Source organism: Pteropus vampyrus, unplaced genomic scaffold, assembly GCF_000151845.1.
Source record: "Pteropus vampyrus isolate Shadow unplaced genomic scaffold, Pvam_2.0 Scaffold199, whole genome shotgun sequence".
Taxonomy (NCBI): domain Eukaryota; kingdom Metazoa; phylum Chordata; class Mammalia; order Chiroptera; family Pteropodidae; genus Pteropus; species Pteropus vampyrus.
Window position 1 is genome coordinate 2,675,151 of NW_011888980.1, and position 16,637 is coordinate 2,691,787.

General features: G+C 41.0%; 1 protein-coding gene across 1 annotated transcript in view; it reads right to left on the minus strand.

Moving 5' to 3' along the window:
- Window positions 1-16,631, minus strand: part of GOLM1 (golgi membrane protein 1) — a 52,432-nt gene extending 35,801 nt beyond the window's left edge. The window contains exons 1-3 of the mRNA XM_011372070.1: window positions 16,598-16,631; window positions 2,244-2,393; window positions 518-697 (exon numbers count right to left, since the gene is read on the minus strand). Of these exons, the coding sequence (XP_011370372.1) occupies window positions 518-697; window positions 2,244-2,372 (309 nt within the window). The 5' untranslated portion in view covers window positions 2,373-2,393; window positions 16,598-16,631. The remainder of the gene's footprint in view (window positions 1-517; window positions 698-2,243; window positions 2,394-16,597) is intronic.
- Between the last annotated feature and the right edge of the window lie 6 nt (window positions 16,632-16,637).

Below are 16,637 nucleotides of genomic sequence, written 5' to 3' on the forward strand. Positions count from 1 at the left end.
AATTTAATAAACAAAAAAGCAGTCATCCATTCCTAAGAAAAACAGAAAACGCAAGACATATACAGCTTAGATACATTAATTAGCAGAAAGCCCCTTTTTAATCTGATGTTTTTAAACTTAAAATCCAGCAGTCTTGAGTCCCCTATGTTCTTTGTTGGTACTTACTTAGAGGTATACAACTCTTCCAATCCATGAGATATAATGAGGGCACAAATATTATTCCTCTTTGAGACACAAGCATCCAGCACAGGCCTAGCGTAGAGTAGGGACTTAATACATGTTTATAGAAAGTTCCTTTGCATTTCTGCCATTTATCACCATTGTAAAAGGTTTTACAACAAGCCTGCCCAGGGCCTAATGGGCAAATGGGAGGGGATACCCAAAGCTTGATCAAGAGGCTAATTCCATATAATTATATAAATATACACACAGCCACTTACCCTCCCATTGAGAAGAATTTGACAGCGTATCAACTGGTATTTAGAACAGACTAAGAAGAAAACAAAGCAGGTCTTGCCTTTTCATCCTGGTGTAACTTGTTGACACTCTCCATCTGAAAGTTATGGCTGGACTGGATTTTGTCGAGCTGCTCACGCTGCTTCTCCAGCTCTCCCTGGAACTCATTCTTTTTCAGCTCCACAGCACCTCTTTCGGCAGCCGCCCTGCGGACTCTGCCTTCCAGCTCCATGATTCGCGTCTACAAGGACACCCGGGTGTAAGGGCAAATGTCAAGCCATCCCTGGAGACCAGACCACCTGAGCTCCCTCAGCAAAGACACCGAGACCCAAAGCAAGCCTTACACACATGGTGTGTTCCCAAGGCTCAACTTTTTAAATCAGCTGTGTGGAAGCTACAGAAGTTTTTCTAGAGAAACAGTGCTAGAAGTGAAAGAATTCACTTCTATGAGTGTGTGTCTCCCTGGAATCACCACCACATCCCTCACAGGAATTTTGTGAGGTTTAAATAAGCACACAAAATGCCTCCTGCTTTATTTACCCAGTGTGAGCTGGTGCTCAAATATTTAGTTCCTTTTCCCCACTGACGGAGCATTTAATCATTCTTTATCAGTCAAAATTTCTAAAAACAGAATCAGTTCTCCAACTCTGGGTACCAAGACAACATCTCTGGGGACAAAACATTCAAGTGGGATGAAGTTCCATAAGTCCGAGCTCTGCCATCAGAAAGACTGGGTTGGAATCCCAGCTCCCCGGTACTTTACCTGTCTGTGCCTCAATTTATCCACCTGTAAAATGGGGAAAATAAAGTCCCTACCATGTAGAGTTTGTGTACAAAAGATGATGATGTATGTAATGTACTGTTAAAGAAAAATTATGCTGATGCTTGTTAAAACAGTAAGGAAAACTTTATTTAAGACTACCGCAACTGGAGTCATGACTATGGCAAGAGGAGAGAGAGAGAAACCGTGTTCAACTCTGAATAAAGCAAAGACAGCAGAGGATTTATGACCAACAAGTAGACTGAGAGGGTCAATGGGCGGAAAAGTATTCAGAGGAGACATCAACGGTAGGGGGATTCTTGTGAAAGACAGGCCCAGGGCTTAGATATCGAGAACAAGGGATGAGGGGCTTAATCAGATATCGGGGGGAGCGGGGGGTGACTCAGCAGGATTCTCTGCTAAGCCTGGGCTGGGGAGGTCAAAAACAGAATGGGGAGGGCCAAGATGGAGGTCTAGCCAAAAAAGAGGGCCCGAGGAGACCACCTAAAGTTTGGTCAAGGAGAGTGTCATTGCTCAGCACTGCTTGACTCACGATGCGCAACAATAAATGGGAGAGCTTAAATCATCATGCGCATTAAATGATGGTAATAAAGACTGATACCCCTAAACCCATTTCTCACACCCATTATCCAAATACACTTCTGACACCACTCTCTGATAACTAGTGTGGATGGGAAGACAGGAGTGGGTTGTGGTTAGTGCACTGCATCAAGCTGTCTTCCCAGAACCAGCCCAAACGGCTCGACTAAAAGTTACCTCATGGGAAAAGCAGAGAGGGATGTTCTGGCAGCAACCCTAAGAAGTCACAAGGGGGTCCTCTCTCAAGAGCAGAGCTGATGTGGAGAGTCGAGCCCAGGGCTGGGCAGGGGGCACATGCAGAGCCCGGAACTAACATTTTAGCCAGCGCAATGTGTCAGGTGGTGATAAATAACAAATCCCTCGGCCCCCACCATCTGGCAACATTTCATACTCTGAGACACCCAAAGAAAACAAGCAAGCAAAACACCTGGAGATCCACGCTCCGGGAACTCGCAATCCAGTAGTTGAAGCCCAAGACGATAATACAGGCCACCAGGGCAGCCAGCACGAGGGGCGGCGACTTCATGGTCCGACGCCCGTTTCCCAGTCCCATCATCTCAAAGGCGGGGCTGAAAGCCTGCCAAATAAAAACAAATAGAGAAGCCTCAATACTAGTACCCCATGCCCGAGGCAGGTCACATCCGTTGTCACAACCAACAGGAGGGCGTCCTGCCTGGAAACACGACTGGAGTCTTCTCCTTGAAACGTGAAGCTGTCGCTGGAGAACACGTAAGTAGCACGCCCAGCACCCACAGCGGTGTGTGTCCCGGGGGTATGTGTGTGGCCAGCTCTCCCGGGCAGGCTCGAAGACTTCAGGCAAGTAACAATTTCTCTTATACTTCAGTTTCCTCATCTGTGAAATGGAGATAATTATAGCACCTGCCTTCCCAGTAAAGTGTGAGAATGAACCATCTCTGTAAACAGCAAAAGCAAGTATCAAGTGCTTCCACATCCCACTAGAAAGCATCCACTTATCACGCTCCAAAAAGGCCTTTTTGATTTGATTCCTAAGAAGGGAGGGTTTTTCACCCTCTCACAGAATTACTAATGGGCACCCAATTAAAACGTTTCTTGAGCAAAGCAGAAAAGCACTCTGGAGGAGTGTGAACTTGCACTGCGTAGGTCACGGGGACAGACAGGGCCTGCAGGGAGGAAGAGAACCTGGCTTCCCTCGTCTCTCTCTCTTCAGAGCCCTTATCTGTGCAGCTACAGCATGGTGAGCTGCACAGCACATCCAGGTTACAAAGAGACTTCGCACACTGCAGAGAACATGAAGCTTCTTAAGAGAAACACAAAAACCGCTTACAGGAAAAGGAGCCATTGATTTTGTTCATGGGCATCAACTGAACACCAGGTCTGGCTGGATCCCAGCACTGGTTACCAAGGAAAAGGAAAGCTGACTTTGCCAAAAGGCTTTTGCTGAGCCACATGAAACAGGACCTTATCAGAGAAAGGGCAACACGAGCAATAAAAGGTATTTCTGAGGCTTTTATGCCAGCCAGGTGGGGCCAGAAATGGAGGAGGCAGGAGGAGGGGTGAAAGCGGAAGGGGCTAGCGAGGGGGAGGAAAGACCACTGGAGACTCACTTTTGAGGTTAAGTTCTTGGAGTGAGAACATGGGAAAGCCGACAGAGCCAGCTCTCACTCTATGCTATTTCTAAGTGTGTCACTGGAAGACATCCACTTTCTTAATATAGGTACATTTTGTGCCTCGGTTTATTAAGGTTCACAGGAATAGCGTTTTTTAACAAATGGAAGGCAAGGCCCTCCACCAGCAAAAAGATTATGACTTGCTTTCTTGCGAGACTCACTTTGCTGCAATGGCCTGAAACTGAACCCGCAGGATCCCTGAGGTTGTACCAAGATTGGGCTCCACTTCTAATTCAACAGATTTAAGGCAGGGCCCAGGTGTCGATATTTTTAATCTCCCCAAGTGATTCTAATATGCAGTCACTCTGCTCAATGTTTCTTAATGCATTTCCAAGCATCAATATATTTTTTTTAATCCAGATAAAATCATTCGCACTGTTCTGTAAATGTCATGAATCATTTAGTAACACGTCTTGTCATTTTTTCCTAGTAGCACATTATGGTTTGCTCCATACTTTTTAAAGGGCTGAATAAGGCACCACTGTATAGCAGGATTTACTTAACCAATCTCCTACTGAGGGCCATCAGGAGTTTTCTAGGCTTATTTCCAACAATGCTGCCAAAAACACACTCATACATCCACATCTGTATTTGCAAATTCTTATCCAGGTGTACAATCCCTTATTCACAATTCTGAAATCCAAAATGCTCTAAAAACCCAAAGAGATTTTTAAAAACTCAGCCAGCAACAAAACCTGACCTGAAATCAGATCAAGGTCTGACCAGAACTCACCTGAAGCTACTAATAATAGTCTTTATCTTTCTCCCTTCATGTAGCTATTCATGCATTTCGTTGCAGAAAGATAAGTGTTTGACTGTGGGGTGCTGCTTCAGATCCTTCTGGGGCTGTCACATAATATATAATAAATGTATTATCTTCTGAATTCTGAAAAAAATCTGAATTCCAAAACATCTGGCCTCCAGGGGTTCAGGGAAGGAAGGGCGAACCAGCAGGGAGCTTACTGTGTGTGAGGCACTGATCAAGTACTTCAAATACAGGGCCTCACTGAATTCTCCCATCAGTTCTAGGGGGCATTATCACCCCCACTTTGCAAGTGATAAACTATCACAGGCAGCTGCAGATAAATTTCAGTACGTGGAATTGCTGGGCTAAAATGTATATGCATTTAACAATGATCTTATCTCTAAAATATTTAGCAAATTATAAAGGGAAAATTATACCTTTACAGTGGAGAATCCTGACAGACACCACCTTAGCCACGTGGCCAAGGTTAACATCACCAGTAATGAGACATATCAACATTACGGACAACCTGATATGATGCACTGGGAGAAAAATTCAGAGGAACTCAAACTGAGGGACAGTCTATAAGACATCTGACCCGCACTGTTCAAAAACTGTCAAGATCATGAAAAATAAGGAAACGGCTCAGGACCTGTCAGAGACTTAACTACAGAGACATGATAACTAAACAGAAGATGGGATCCTGGACTGGCTCTTAGAACAGAAAAAGGCCATTAGGGGAAAAATTAATGAAATTCAAATAAGTTATGTACTTAGGTTAATAAGATAGTGCCAAGGTTAATTTCTTAATTTTGATAAATTCTGAGTATATAAAATGGTAACATAAGAGGAAGGCAGGTAATGGATACATTGAAACCACCTGTACTATTTTTGCAACTTCCACAAATTAAATTTCTAATAAGTTTTTGATAGATCTTACCATATTGGCTTCCAAAGCATTTCCAATAATTTACCCCTCCCACAAGCTGTTTTGAGAATATGTTCTCTCACACAATAACACACAAACCTTTTAATATCTGGCAATCTCAACAATAATCATATTTAAAATAAGTTTCTTTCGCTATAAGCATAAATGAGTATCTTCTCATTCATTGGCCATATGTATCTCATTTGGTGAAATACCTTTTCATATTCTCTACCCATTTTAAACTGGGCTGTTCATCTTATTGATTTGTAAGAGCTCCTTATATATTAAAGATCAACTAATCTGATCTTTCATGGGATAAATTTTTTTCTGTTTTTCATTTGTTCTTTGACTTTATGAAATTTTCTGCCCATAGCTTTTGGTTGTTTTTAAAATAATCTAATTTTGTCAATCTTTTATTGCTTCTGGATTGTTTAGACTTAGACATTTCCTACTCTAAGTTTAGAAACACATTTACCCATGTCTCCTCTCAACATATTATGGCTCTCATATTTAAATCTGGAATTCCTATTTAATGTAAGGAATAAGAAAATACAAAGAATACAACTTTTTTGCGGGGGGAGGGCAGAATGGCTAGCCAGCTCTGCACCCTTTATTGAATAATCTGTGTTAATCTAGTGCCTTGAAAGGCTATCTTGGTCATATTCTTAATTCCCTAACAATATACTTTTAGATGGGATCCTTGCATGAGCTTTTCTTTTTCCAGCAGTTATAAGTCAGTGCATGGATTTAAGTTTGAGAACAGAATATAAACTTGATTCTCACTTCAAAGGAAGTGTATAGATGATTGTTTAATATTCTCTTTCTTTTATCTGGTCAAGAAAAAATTTATTGAGCAACCACCATGAGTCAGGCAGCTCAAAGTGGTGTTAAGAGGACAAACACTGAAACCCAATGGCCAGTGTCAGATCCTGTTATCAACTCTTAGGAGTCATAGGACCCATCTTTGCCTCACTGTCCTCCTCCTAGGGTTATTATGTAGGTTACTAAATGAGTTAAGATATAATAAGAAGTGCTTTAGAACCATATCTGGCACACAGTAATTGCTCAGTAAATGTTGACTATTATTATTATTAAAGACAGAAAGATATTTAACAAATTAATTTAAATCAAGTCTTTTCCTGTTTTAGAAGGAAAAGGTTTTGTTTTCATTCCATGATCATTCTACTTTGTAGGAACCAGCCCTCTGTGTTCCTCCCATTGAGTCTTCTGTCAATTGCACCAGCTGTACCTGCCACCACCTGAGGCTGACTCACAAATGCTGCTGCAGCAGCACACATCCCAGACCAGGACCATGTAATAAAAAAGAAAGGTTCAGGGAAGCTAAACCCAAGTACAGTCTCAGAAGCCTCTCACTGTGACCCAGTGCTTGGCTGGCCAGGGTGGTGTGCAGCTGTCCAGGGGGGATTGCGAGGAAAGCCCTGGACTCCCGATGAACAAGGGGCTGCCCCAGTAAGGTGACCACGAGGAAGGGAGGGTCAACGCTCAGCCTTCAGGTCTGCTCCACCACTGACTTCCAGGGCTGTAGAAACCATTGCTGCTGAATATAAAGGAACAGATACGAGAAATGACAATGACTGATGAAAACTGCAGGCACTAACTCAGAGCCAGAGTTGACAGTTGTCAAATACTATAAACACTCTCCTTTCCCCCACCTTAGGATTTATGTGGACTGAGGGGGTGATGGAAGTGGGTAGAACATATACTGAGTCTGATTTATTAATATTCACTAAAATTTAGGCTTCAGAATGTGTTTTGTTTCATATTTAATTATAGGCATCTGATATATTGAAAATAATTAACCTAAATCAGCTAGACCCTGCGAAACCCCAGGCTTTCCTGAAGTGAAAGTGCTGTGTTTCTTCATTAGAAGTGTCTTGGTAAATTGGAAAAATTATGAAAAACCTGCAGGTTCTTTCCTACTGGCTTAATTAATTTTAAGAATTTGACCCATTGCTTAAAATTATTGTTGGCTTATAAGACAAAATTCTTTATAAGAAAACAGAGATGGCTAAGTACTAAAAAAAGAAAAGAAAAGAAAAAAAGCATATGAAAATAGACAACTTGCCAAATTCATGAGCCCCTGAACCACCCAAATACTTTTTCTTTTCATTTCCTTATTTTCACACAGAAGTTTTTAATCATATGAGAAAATATATATGGAGCAATCAAATCAGATTAGCTTGTTTGACCAAAGTCACCAGTCCTGGACAAAGCAGCTTTCTATAAGACAGCTGACCCGCACTGTTCAAAAACTGTCAAGATCATGAAAAATAAGGAAACGGCTCAGGACCTGTCAGAGACTTAACTACAGAGACATGATAACTAAACAGAAGATGGGATCCTGGACTGGCTCTTAGAACAGAAAAAGGCCATTAGGGGAAAAATTAATGAAATTCAAATAAGTAATGTACTTAGGTTAATAAGATAGTGCCAAGGTTAATTTCTTAATTTTGATAAATTCTGAGTATATAAAATGGTAACATAAGAGGAAGGCAGGTAATGGATACATTGAAACCACCTGTACTATTTTTGCAACTTCCACAAATTAAATTTCTAATAAGTTTTTGATAGATCTTACCATATTGGCTTCCAAAGCATTTCCAATAATTTACCCCTCCCCCAAGCTGTTTTGAGAATATGTTCTCTCACACAATAACACACAAACCTTTTAATATCTGGCAATCTCAACAATAATCATATTTAAAATAAGTTTCTTTCGCTATAAGCATAAATGAGTATCTTCTCATTCATTGGCCATATGTATCTCATTTGGTGAAATACCTTTTCATATTCTCTACCCATTTTAAACTGGGCTGTTCATCTTATTGATTTGTAAGAGCTCCTTATATATTAAAGATCAACTAATCTGATCTTTCATGGGATAAATTTTTTTCTGTTTTTCATTTGTTCTTTGACTTTATGAAATTTTCTGCCCATAGCTTTTGGTTGTTGTTTTTAAAATAATCTAATTTTGTCAATCTTTTATTGCTTCTGGATTGTTTAGACTTAGACATTTCCTACTCTAAGTTTAGAAACACATTTACCCATGTCTCCTCTCAACATATTATGGCTCTCATATTTAAATCTGGAATTCCTATTTAATGTAAGGAATAAGAAAATACAAAGAATACAACTTTTTTGCGGGGGGAGGGCAGAATGGCTAGCCAGCTCTGCACCCTTTATTGAATAATCTGTGTTAATCTAGTGCCTTGAAAGGCTATCTTGGTCATATTCTTAATTCCCTAACAATATACTTTTAGATGGGATCCTTGCATGAGCTTTTCTTTTTCCAGCAGTTATAAGTCAGTGCATGGATTTAAGTTTGAGAACAGAATATAAACTTGATTCTCACTTCAAAGGAAGTGTATAGATGATTGTTTAATATTCTCTTTCTTTTATCTGGTCAAGAAAAAATTTATTGAGCAACCACCATGAGTCAGGCAGCTCAAAGTGGTGTTAAGAGGACAAACACTGAAACCCAATGGCCAGTGTCAGATCCTGTTATCAACTCTTAGGAGTCATAGGACCCATCTTTGCCTCACTGTCCTCCTCCTAGGGTTATTATGTAGGTTACTAAATGAGTTAAGATATAATAAGAAGTGCTTTAGAACCATATCTGGCACACAGTAATTGCTCAGTAAATGTTGACTATTATTATTATTAAAGACAGAAAGATATTTAACAAATTAATTTAAATCAAGTCTTTTCCTGTTTTAGAAGGAAAAGGTTTTGTTTTCATTCCATGATCATTCTACTTTGTAGGAACCAGCCCTCTGTGTTCCTCCCATTGAGTCTTCTGTCAATTGCACCAGCTGTACCTGCCACCACCTGAGGCTGACTCACAAATGCTGCTGCAGCAGCACACATCCCAGACCAGGACCATGTAATAAAAAAGAAAGGTTCAGGGAAGCTAAACCCAAGTACAGTCTCAGAAGCCTCTCACTGTGACCCAGTGCTCGGCTGGCCAGGGCGGTGTGCAGCTGTCCAGGGGGGATTGCGAGGAAAGCCCTAGACTCCCGATGAACAAGGGGCTGCCCCAGTAAGGTGACCACGAGGAAGGGAGGGTCAACGCTCAGCCTTCAGGTCTGCTCCACCACTGACTTCCAGGGCTGTAGAAACCATTGCTGCTGAATATAAAGGAACAGATACGAGAAATGACAATGACTGATGAAAACTGCAGGCACTAACTCAGAGCCAGAGTTGACAGTTGTCAAATACTATAAACACTCTCCTTTCCCCCACCTTAGGATTTATGTGGACTGAGGGGGTGATGGAAGTGGGTAGAACATATACTGAGTCTGATTTATTAATATTCACTAAAATTTAGGCTTCAGAATGTGTTTTGTTTCATATTTAATTATAGGCATCTGATATATTGAAAATAATTAACCTAAATCAGCTAGACCCTGCGAAACCCCAGGCTTTCCTGAAGTGAAAGTGCTGTGTTTCTGCATTAGAAGTGGCTTGGTAAATTGGAAAAATTATGAAAAACCTGCAGGTTCTTTCCTACTGGCTTAATTAATTTTAAGAATTTGACCCATTGCTTAAAATTATCGTTGGCTTATAAGACAAAATTCTTTATAAGAAAACAGAGATGGCTAAGTACTAAAAAAAAAAAAAAAAAAAAAAAAAACAAAAGAAAAAAAAAAAACCTGCCAAATTCATGAGCCCCTGAACCACCCAAATACTTTTTCTTTTCATTTCCTTATTTTCACACAGAAGTTTTTAATCATATGAGAAAATATATATGGAGCAATCAAATCAGATTAGCTTGTTTGACCAAAGTCACCAGTCCTGGACAAAGCAGCTTCTCCAAGCAGTGTGGGAGCCGCACCCTTATTCCTTCTCAGGAAATGGCCTCACCTGGAGGTGCAGAGCAAGAAGTTCAAAAGTCACAGCCTAAGCAAACAGACCTGAGACAGCCCCAGCACAGGGGCTGTGAAGGACTCAGTCACTCACATTTTTTTGAGGATTTAAAAATATTCTACCCTGTTCCATGAATGCCTCCAAGTCAGGTCAGCAAACCATGGCCCCGGGGCCATAATCAGCCTGTCTTGTAAATCAAGTTTTACTGAACACAGGCAAGCCCATTCCTTTAAGTACTGTCCACAGCTGCATCCCGGCTACATAGCAGAGTTGAATAGTTGAGACAGAGATCTCATAGGGTTATTATGAAGATTACCTCAGTTAAAATGCTGTCTGGCCCTTTAGAGAAAGTTTGTCAACTCTTGCTCCAAACCATTAGGGTTAAATAACCAAGTCCATTGTGTTCTCCTTAAATTCCTTTCAAAACTTACTAGGAAGTACACAGAATCTCCTCCCCTCACTTCCCCAACCCTCAATTATATTATAAACATCATGTTTTCCCCAATTCTGGAAGCTGATAGTTTATAAAGACTTTAGCAGCATAGTGACTGTAGTTAATAGTATTGGAATGCATATTTGAAAGTTGCTGAGAGAGTAGATCTTAAAAGTTCTCATTATGAGAAAGAAAAAGTTTTATAACTGTTTATGGTGAGGGATGTTAACTAGATTTACTGTGGTGATCATTTAACAACATATACAACTACTGAATCATTATGCTGTACTGGAAACTAATGTCAATTATACCTCAATAAAATTTTTTTTTTTAAACTTTAAAAATTAATGTGCAAATTTAGTGTTCTATAGTGGAAATACCAAAAAGAGATGAATGAGTTGAAATGAATGGGAGGAACCAAATTCCATCATGTTTCTTCCAGCACCTGGAATTTTCTGAAGAAAGGCCACCTCCCATATACACACCAAGATCACACACTGGCAGCAGCTCCCAAATTTTTCCTCTGGTTCAAGAGTCAGCAAACTTCATCCAAAGGACTGAATCCTGCTAGCCACCTGTTCCTGTACACAGCCTATAAGTTTAGACGATGTCCATACATAAAGTTTTATTGGAAGACAACCACGCCTATTCACTTATTGTCTGTGGCTGTCAAGCCTCAAGAATTGGTAGCTGCAACACAGTCCGTATGGCCTGCAGAATCTAAAATATCATCTGGCTCTTTACAGAAAAGGGTGGCCAGCCTTTGCTGTAGTTCAATGGTTCTCAAAGTGTGGTCCCTGGACAAGCAGCATCAGCATCACCTGGGAATGTTAGAAATGCACATGTTCTGGACCACCCTAGACCTACCAAGTCACAGACTTGGGGTGTTTAAAAGCCCTCCAGATGATGCTGTTGCAGGGCAAGCTTGAGAACCACTGTCCTCTTTAGAGCACCCTGTACTAACTACTCTGGACAGTGAGTTTTGTTCTGGCTGCACTCATTTACTATCAAAAAGCAGAAAGGCGTGTCCAAGAGGGTGTGTTGTTTATCTTTGGAGAAATATTTGTATTTCTCTACCTTTTGAGAGCTGAGTTTTGTGTCATGCTTCCCCCTGCCCCCAGTCCTTTCTGCCTTTGGTTTTATTCTACTATTGTCTCCTACCTGTCATCTGCAGCCACACTTTTCCTAAACTTTATCTATTACTGATTGCCCAGAGAAATAAGGTTTCCATTTACCCCTCCTTCTGAAGTCACTTCTTAGTCTTAGGTTCTTTTCTTCCTCTGGGTATCTCAATCAGTCGCTGTACTACATGTGGACAAAGGTATCTGTTCTTTAATCAGAATGAAATGTCACTAAGTCCAGAGCTGCACAGCTTATACAGGACCCACCCGCACTGATGTAGGAAAAAAATGGGGAAAGATAAAGAATAATCCATCAGCTATAAATGATAGAGACCAAGATGTGATAGTCTACATCCTCCAGTTCTGATAACATTGAAATCAGAGAACGGTTAAATATATTCTTCTAAATCACTCATCAGTATGATTTTGCCTCTTCTAAGAATTCACCAAGGCAATACTTTTAAAAAGTGATAATAGCCAATGAGCCATCTTTGGCTCCAGCTCACTGCGCCTCAAAAAACTACAGCCCTGGCCAATATCATATGGAGCAGAAGAACCACTCAGCTGAGCCCAGGCAAGCCACAGACTTGTAAGCAATAATAAAATGATGATTTTAAGTTTAGAGGTGACTTGTTATAGAGCAATAGATAATCAAAATACAAATTGCCATACAATTTGCACGTACAATCCCATTTTCAATGAAAAAAATTTTGTAAACACTCAATAAATGAACACATTTTTATATCCACAGAAAACATATAGCAAATGTTTAAGGAAGGATATATACAAGCTGTAGTGAGAGTAGAATGAATAGAGAGAAAGAGAAGAATGAAGCTTTCATTTTTTACAATCTTTCCTCAGCACATTTTTAATACAAAAGCAAAGCAGTAACAATATAATAAGGAAGATATACATTAGTAACATTAGCAAGTTTTGAAGCTGTATTTCTAACATTCCCAGATTATAGTATTTTACAGCTTCCCCTAAAACAAAATAATTATTCTATATGTATACATCATGAAGTAGAGAAAAAAACAGAACTCATTCAGACTCCAACACTCTCTTCTGTGCTGGAATCCCCCACTGGGGACACCAATGTGGCAAGAAAGAACTCTGTCTTTAAGTGACACAGAGACCTATCTCGAGCCTTGGGCAGGTAACCGAGAGATATAATGGGGTTTGAGGACCTGTTTCTAACTGGGTGATGGGCAGTTACTCATCTTCTCCTAAGCCCCTGGGCTCATCTATGAAGGGATAACCTTGATGTCTATCTCCCAAGGCTAGTGTGAAAATTAAATGAGAGTATTTACATGCTACCAAGTAAATACTTAACTAAAAGGGACTGCCGTGATATTAGTCTGTTTACTCACTTAAAAAAAAGGGGGAAAGACCAGTTATATCTGCCTTCATGGGGTTCTTCTGATGATCAAATGAAAGAACTATCTGAGGCTAAAATATGAAACCAGCTGTTTACAACAGGGCACATGCATCCCAGAGTGTGCAGAAGATGCTCCACCAGGCTGGGGAAGGAAATCCCAGAAGTTACATTTATTTTTATCCAAAAGTAGCTGTTTACAACAGGGCACATGCATCCCAGAGTGTGCAGAAGATGCTCCACCAGGCTGGGGAAGGAAATCCCAGAAGTTACATTTATTTTTATCCAAAAGTAGCTGTTTACAACAGGGCACATGCATCCCAGAGTGTGCAGAAGATGCTCCACCAGGCTGGGGAAGGAAATCCCAGAAGTTACATTTATTTTTATCCAAAAGTAGGAGAGCAACTATTTTAATAAGTATTACGTCTAATAATTTAAATATATATTACACATATACTAATTATGCTAATTACTTTACACTATCCTACTAACTATACTACCGTAAAATACTAACTGTGCTAATAAAACTAGAAATTGACTCTGCATCCTAAGTCCCTCTATAGAGTCACAGATCACCACCCCTCTGAGGTGCCTGAGGCACTCCTTTGCCTTCAGCACTTGTACAGTGAAAAAGATGTGAAAGACTGACATATTACAACTAAACATTACAGACGATATGAAGCTTTAAGACTCCTATAAAAAGCACAAATTAAAGTTATACTAATCAACGCAAGCACAGGTGAACACAAGCCCACAGTAGGGAAGGTACATGCTTCTCACCCTGAGTGAGCTTTGCATGAGCCAAATCACAAAGTAAAAAAACCAATATGACATAATCAGATCTGACCAGAAACAGACCAAAACTACGCAAAATTTAAGGAGTATCTGAAATAGGGTTTTGCCTCCACTGTCATTAACAATGAATCCAGCCCCAAGTGTATATTGGGTCTTGAGATACAACAATAATATCACATGTATGTAATTTATATGTTAACTAACACAGATACAGGGGAGAGCTAAAAATTGTTAAACTGAGATATAATCGACATATAACACTATTAATTTTAGATGTTAAAATTTTTTTTATTAATTAGAATGACCAAAAAAAGTTTGGAAACAACAGCAAACTATAAAATGTATAACTATAATATTATATAGTATTTTTACATATATTTTCTTCCTGCTGGGCACTAATTAATCTTCAAAATTTTAGCTGGGGGAAGTACTATTAATACAGCCCTGAAGGATTTTAAAGAGAAATAAGATCAAAATGTTGTAAAAATCTGAGAAGCCATGCAATTTTTTTTTTTTCCTGAAAGTGCAGGAAATTTCTGTATCAATCAAAGCAGACTCTCTGGGAATTTAGCAAACACTTCTTAAGCTTCAAGCCAAGTTTCTCTTTTAAGGTAATCTCATTGGCAACTTGAAAAGTCTAGAGAAGAAAACAACCACAGTCTATGAACATATTTTCAGGGGGAGGTGAAATACCACTCACACTTTCCTAAGGTGATAGCGAATGCATATGAAGCCTATTCCTTCTACTTTAGCAAATGTTTAGAAAAAAATTTAACAAAGCTTTTAGGGTTTTTGTTGTTGTTGTTGACAAAAAAAAAGTTATTTTCTTATCCAACTTATGGATGTTAATGAATGGTTTCCTAAGGCAACTTTTTTTTTTTAAAGATAAACAATAACAATGATACAATTGATTTAAGGCACAGGGGCTCTCATCCCTTGTCTTAGCCTCTCTCTCTCCCTCCCTCTTTCCTTCCGTCCCTTCTGGCCACCCCAGACTGTTTTAGAAGGGGGCTGGACTTCAGGGACCTTGCTGCCTTCAAGCTCCCTTTCACTAAAGTGTCCATCATGGGACCCTGCTTCCCTGCTCATCACAGCCTGCTTAAGGTCACTCTACCCTTCCAATTCTTCCCTGCAGAAGCAGGTACCACCCCCAGCCCCACCCCCTGCCATCCACCCAGCCTGAAAGTTCACAGGACTATCAGTAAGGTCAACAGCGCTCTACCTGCTGGAGAAAGGTGGAGACATAAATGAACTGAAAGAAGACCTGGGCCTAACATGGTCAACCATCCTCACTGCTATTTCTGTTTCACTCCTTGAAAAAATATGTAAATGCAAAATCTTTGCATCAAGAACTGGACCTATGGCCAGCAGTTAGAAAGCAGATGACATCTTTATCTCCTAATAGCAATGTCACTGCAATCTGTGTGTCTCCCCCACCTCTCCCACCCACACACTCCTTCCTCTCATCTTAGGTCTTTAATTTTTGAGCAAAACCAACGGGAAAAAAAAGTGAGAATAAAATATATCTTGAAGAGCTAACCTTCTTCTTTAAACATCCTAAGAATTCGATGTCTTTTTGACCACTAACACCCTAAAAATTGGCCTAAGAACAGTAAGTATTAGTGAGTAAAGTAAAATTATTTACTTTCTACTTACAAATAAAGTAAAATTATTCTTCCCAATAGCATGATCTTAGCTTAATCTTTTATGACACTAGAAGTTAGCCTATCCTAAGAAACCCACAAGGACCTCCAAGAGATTCCATTGCTCCCTAGGTCTCACGCTCCAAAAACTTTAGAAATACTAAAACTACCTAAATATGAGTCAATCTGATGGCCATAAATCAAACACAGTCAACTCTAGAGTTGTTAAATATTTCATCAGGCTGTTGGACATCTTAATAATCCACCCCTAGGAATGTCTCTCCACATGTGCATAATTTCCAGATGCAGGGCCTTGGATACCCCAACCAGACATAGGAAATCTCAAGATGGTGATTGTCACTCAAGTTTGTTTATGCAAATTTGGAAATGGGACATCTGAAAATGACTAGCATCATCATGGCATTCCAAATATAATGATTCTTAAATTCCTCTAAAAAGAACATTCATCAAAATAGGTATTTTTCCTATTTTCTAATTTAAAAAAACCATTAAAAATATTAAACAGGTTGTGAAACATAAAGAGTATATAAACCCAGGAGTCTATTTTTACAGCGGGGCAAAAGTTTTGTGGATCCCCCACACTGCCAAAGGTGGAAAACACACCAGGGGCCGTGGGAGCATCCCTGAGACCCGCTCCACAGGAGATCCAGCGGCGCGGTCTAAGGATCCTGGCGCCCGGCTGCGGGTCACCTGCCAAGACGCGCCCGCTGCCAACGTGGGCTTCCGCGGCGGCCAGAGCGCTCCAGGGGTGTGGAGGAAGAGGAGGTGAGGAGAGTGGCGCGCCCGGCCCTTCCTCCGCCCTTGTGCCCATCACGCCCGCAGGACTGACACCAGTGCGACTTCGGATGCCGACGCGCGTGACCAAACTAAGAACAAAAAGACGGGCCCCGCATCGCTCCGGACTGGCCTCCGCAGGGGCAGGGAATCCTCGCACGTCCCTCGGCGACGGGGGCTGGAGCCCCGTGGGGCGGGGCGGCCCGGGGGCAAAGGCTCCGGCTCGAGGAGGTGCGGAGTCCGCCCAGAGCCGACTCGGAGAGAAGGGTGCAAGCCCAGCGGTGTCTCCGGGGACCCAGCACGTAGTCCCTGGGCGCGAACCCCGGGTCGAGGAGGGACGCGGGGAGGGAAGGCGGCCAAGGCGCAAGGCGGCGACAGTGCGCGCCGGGGGACACGCGCCACTCACTCACCTCCTGCCGCGGCTCCAGCGGCCTCTCGGCGCTGCAAGCC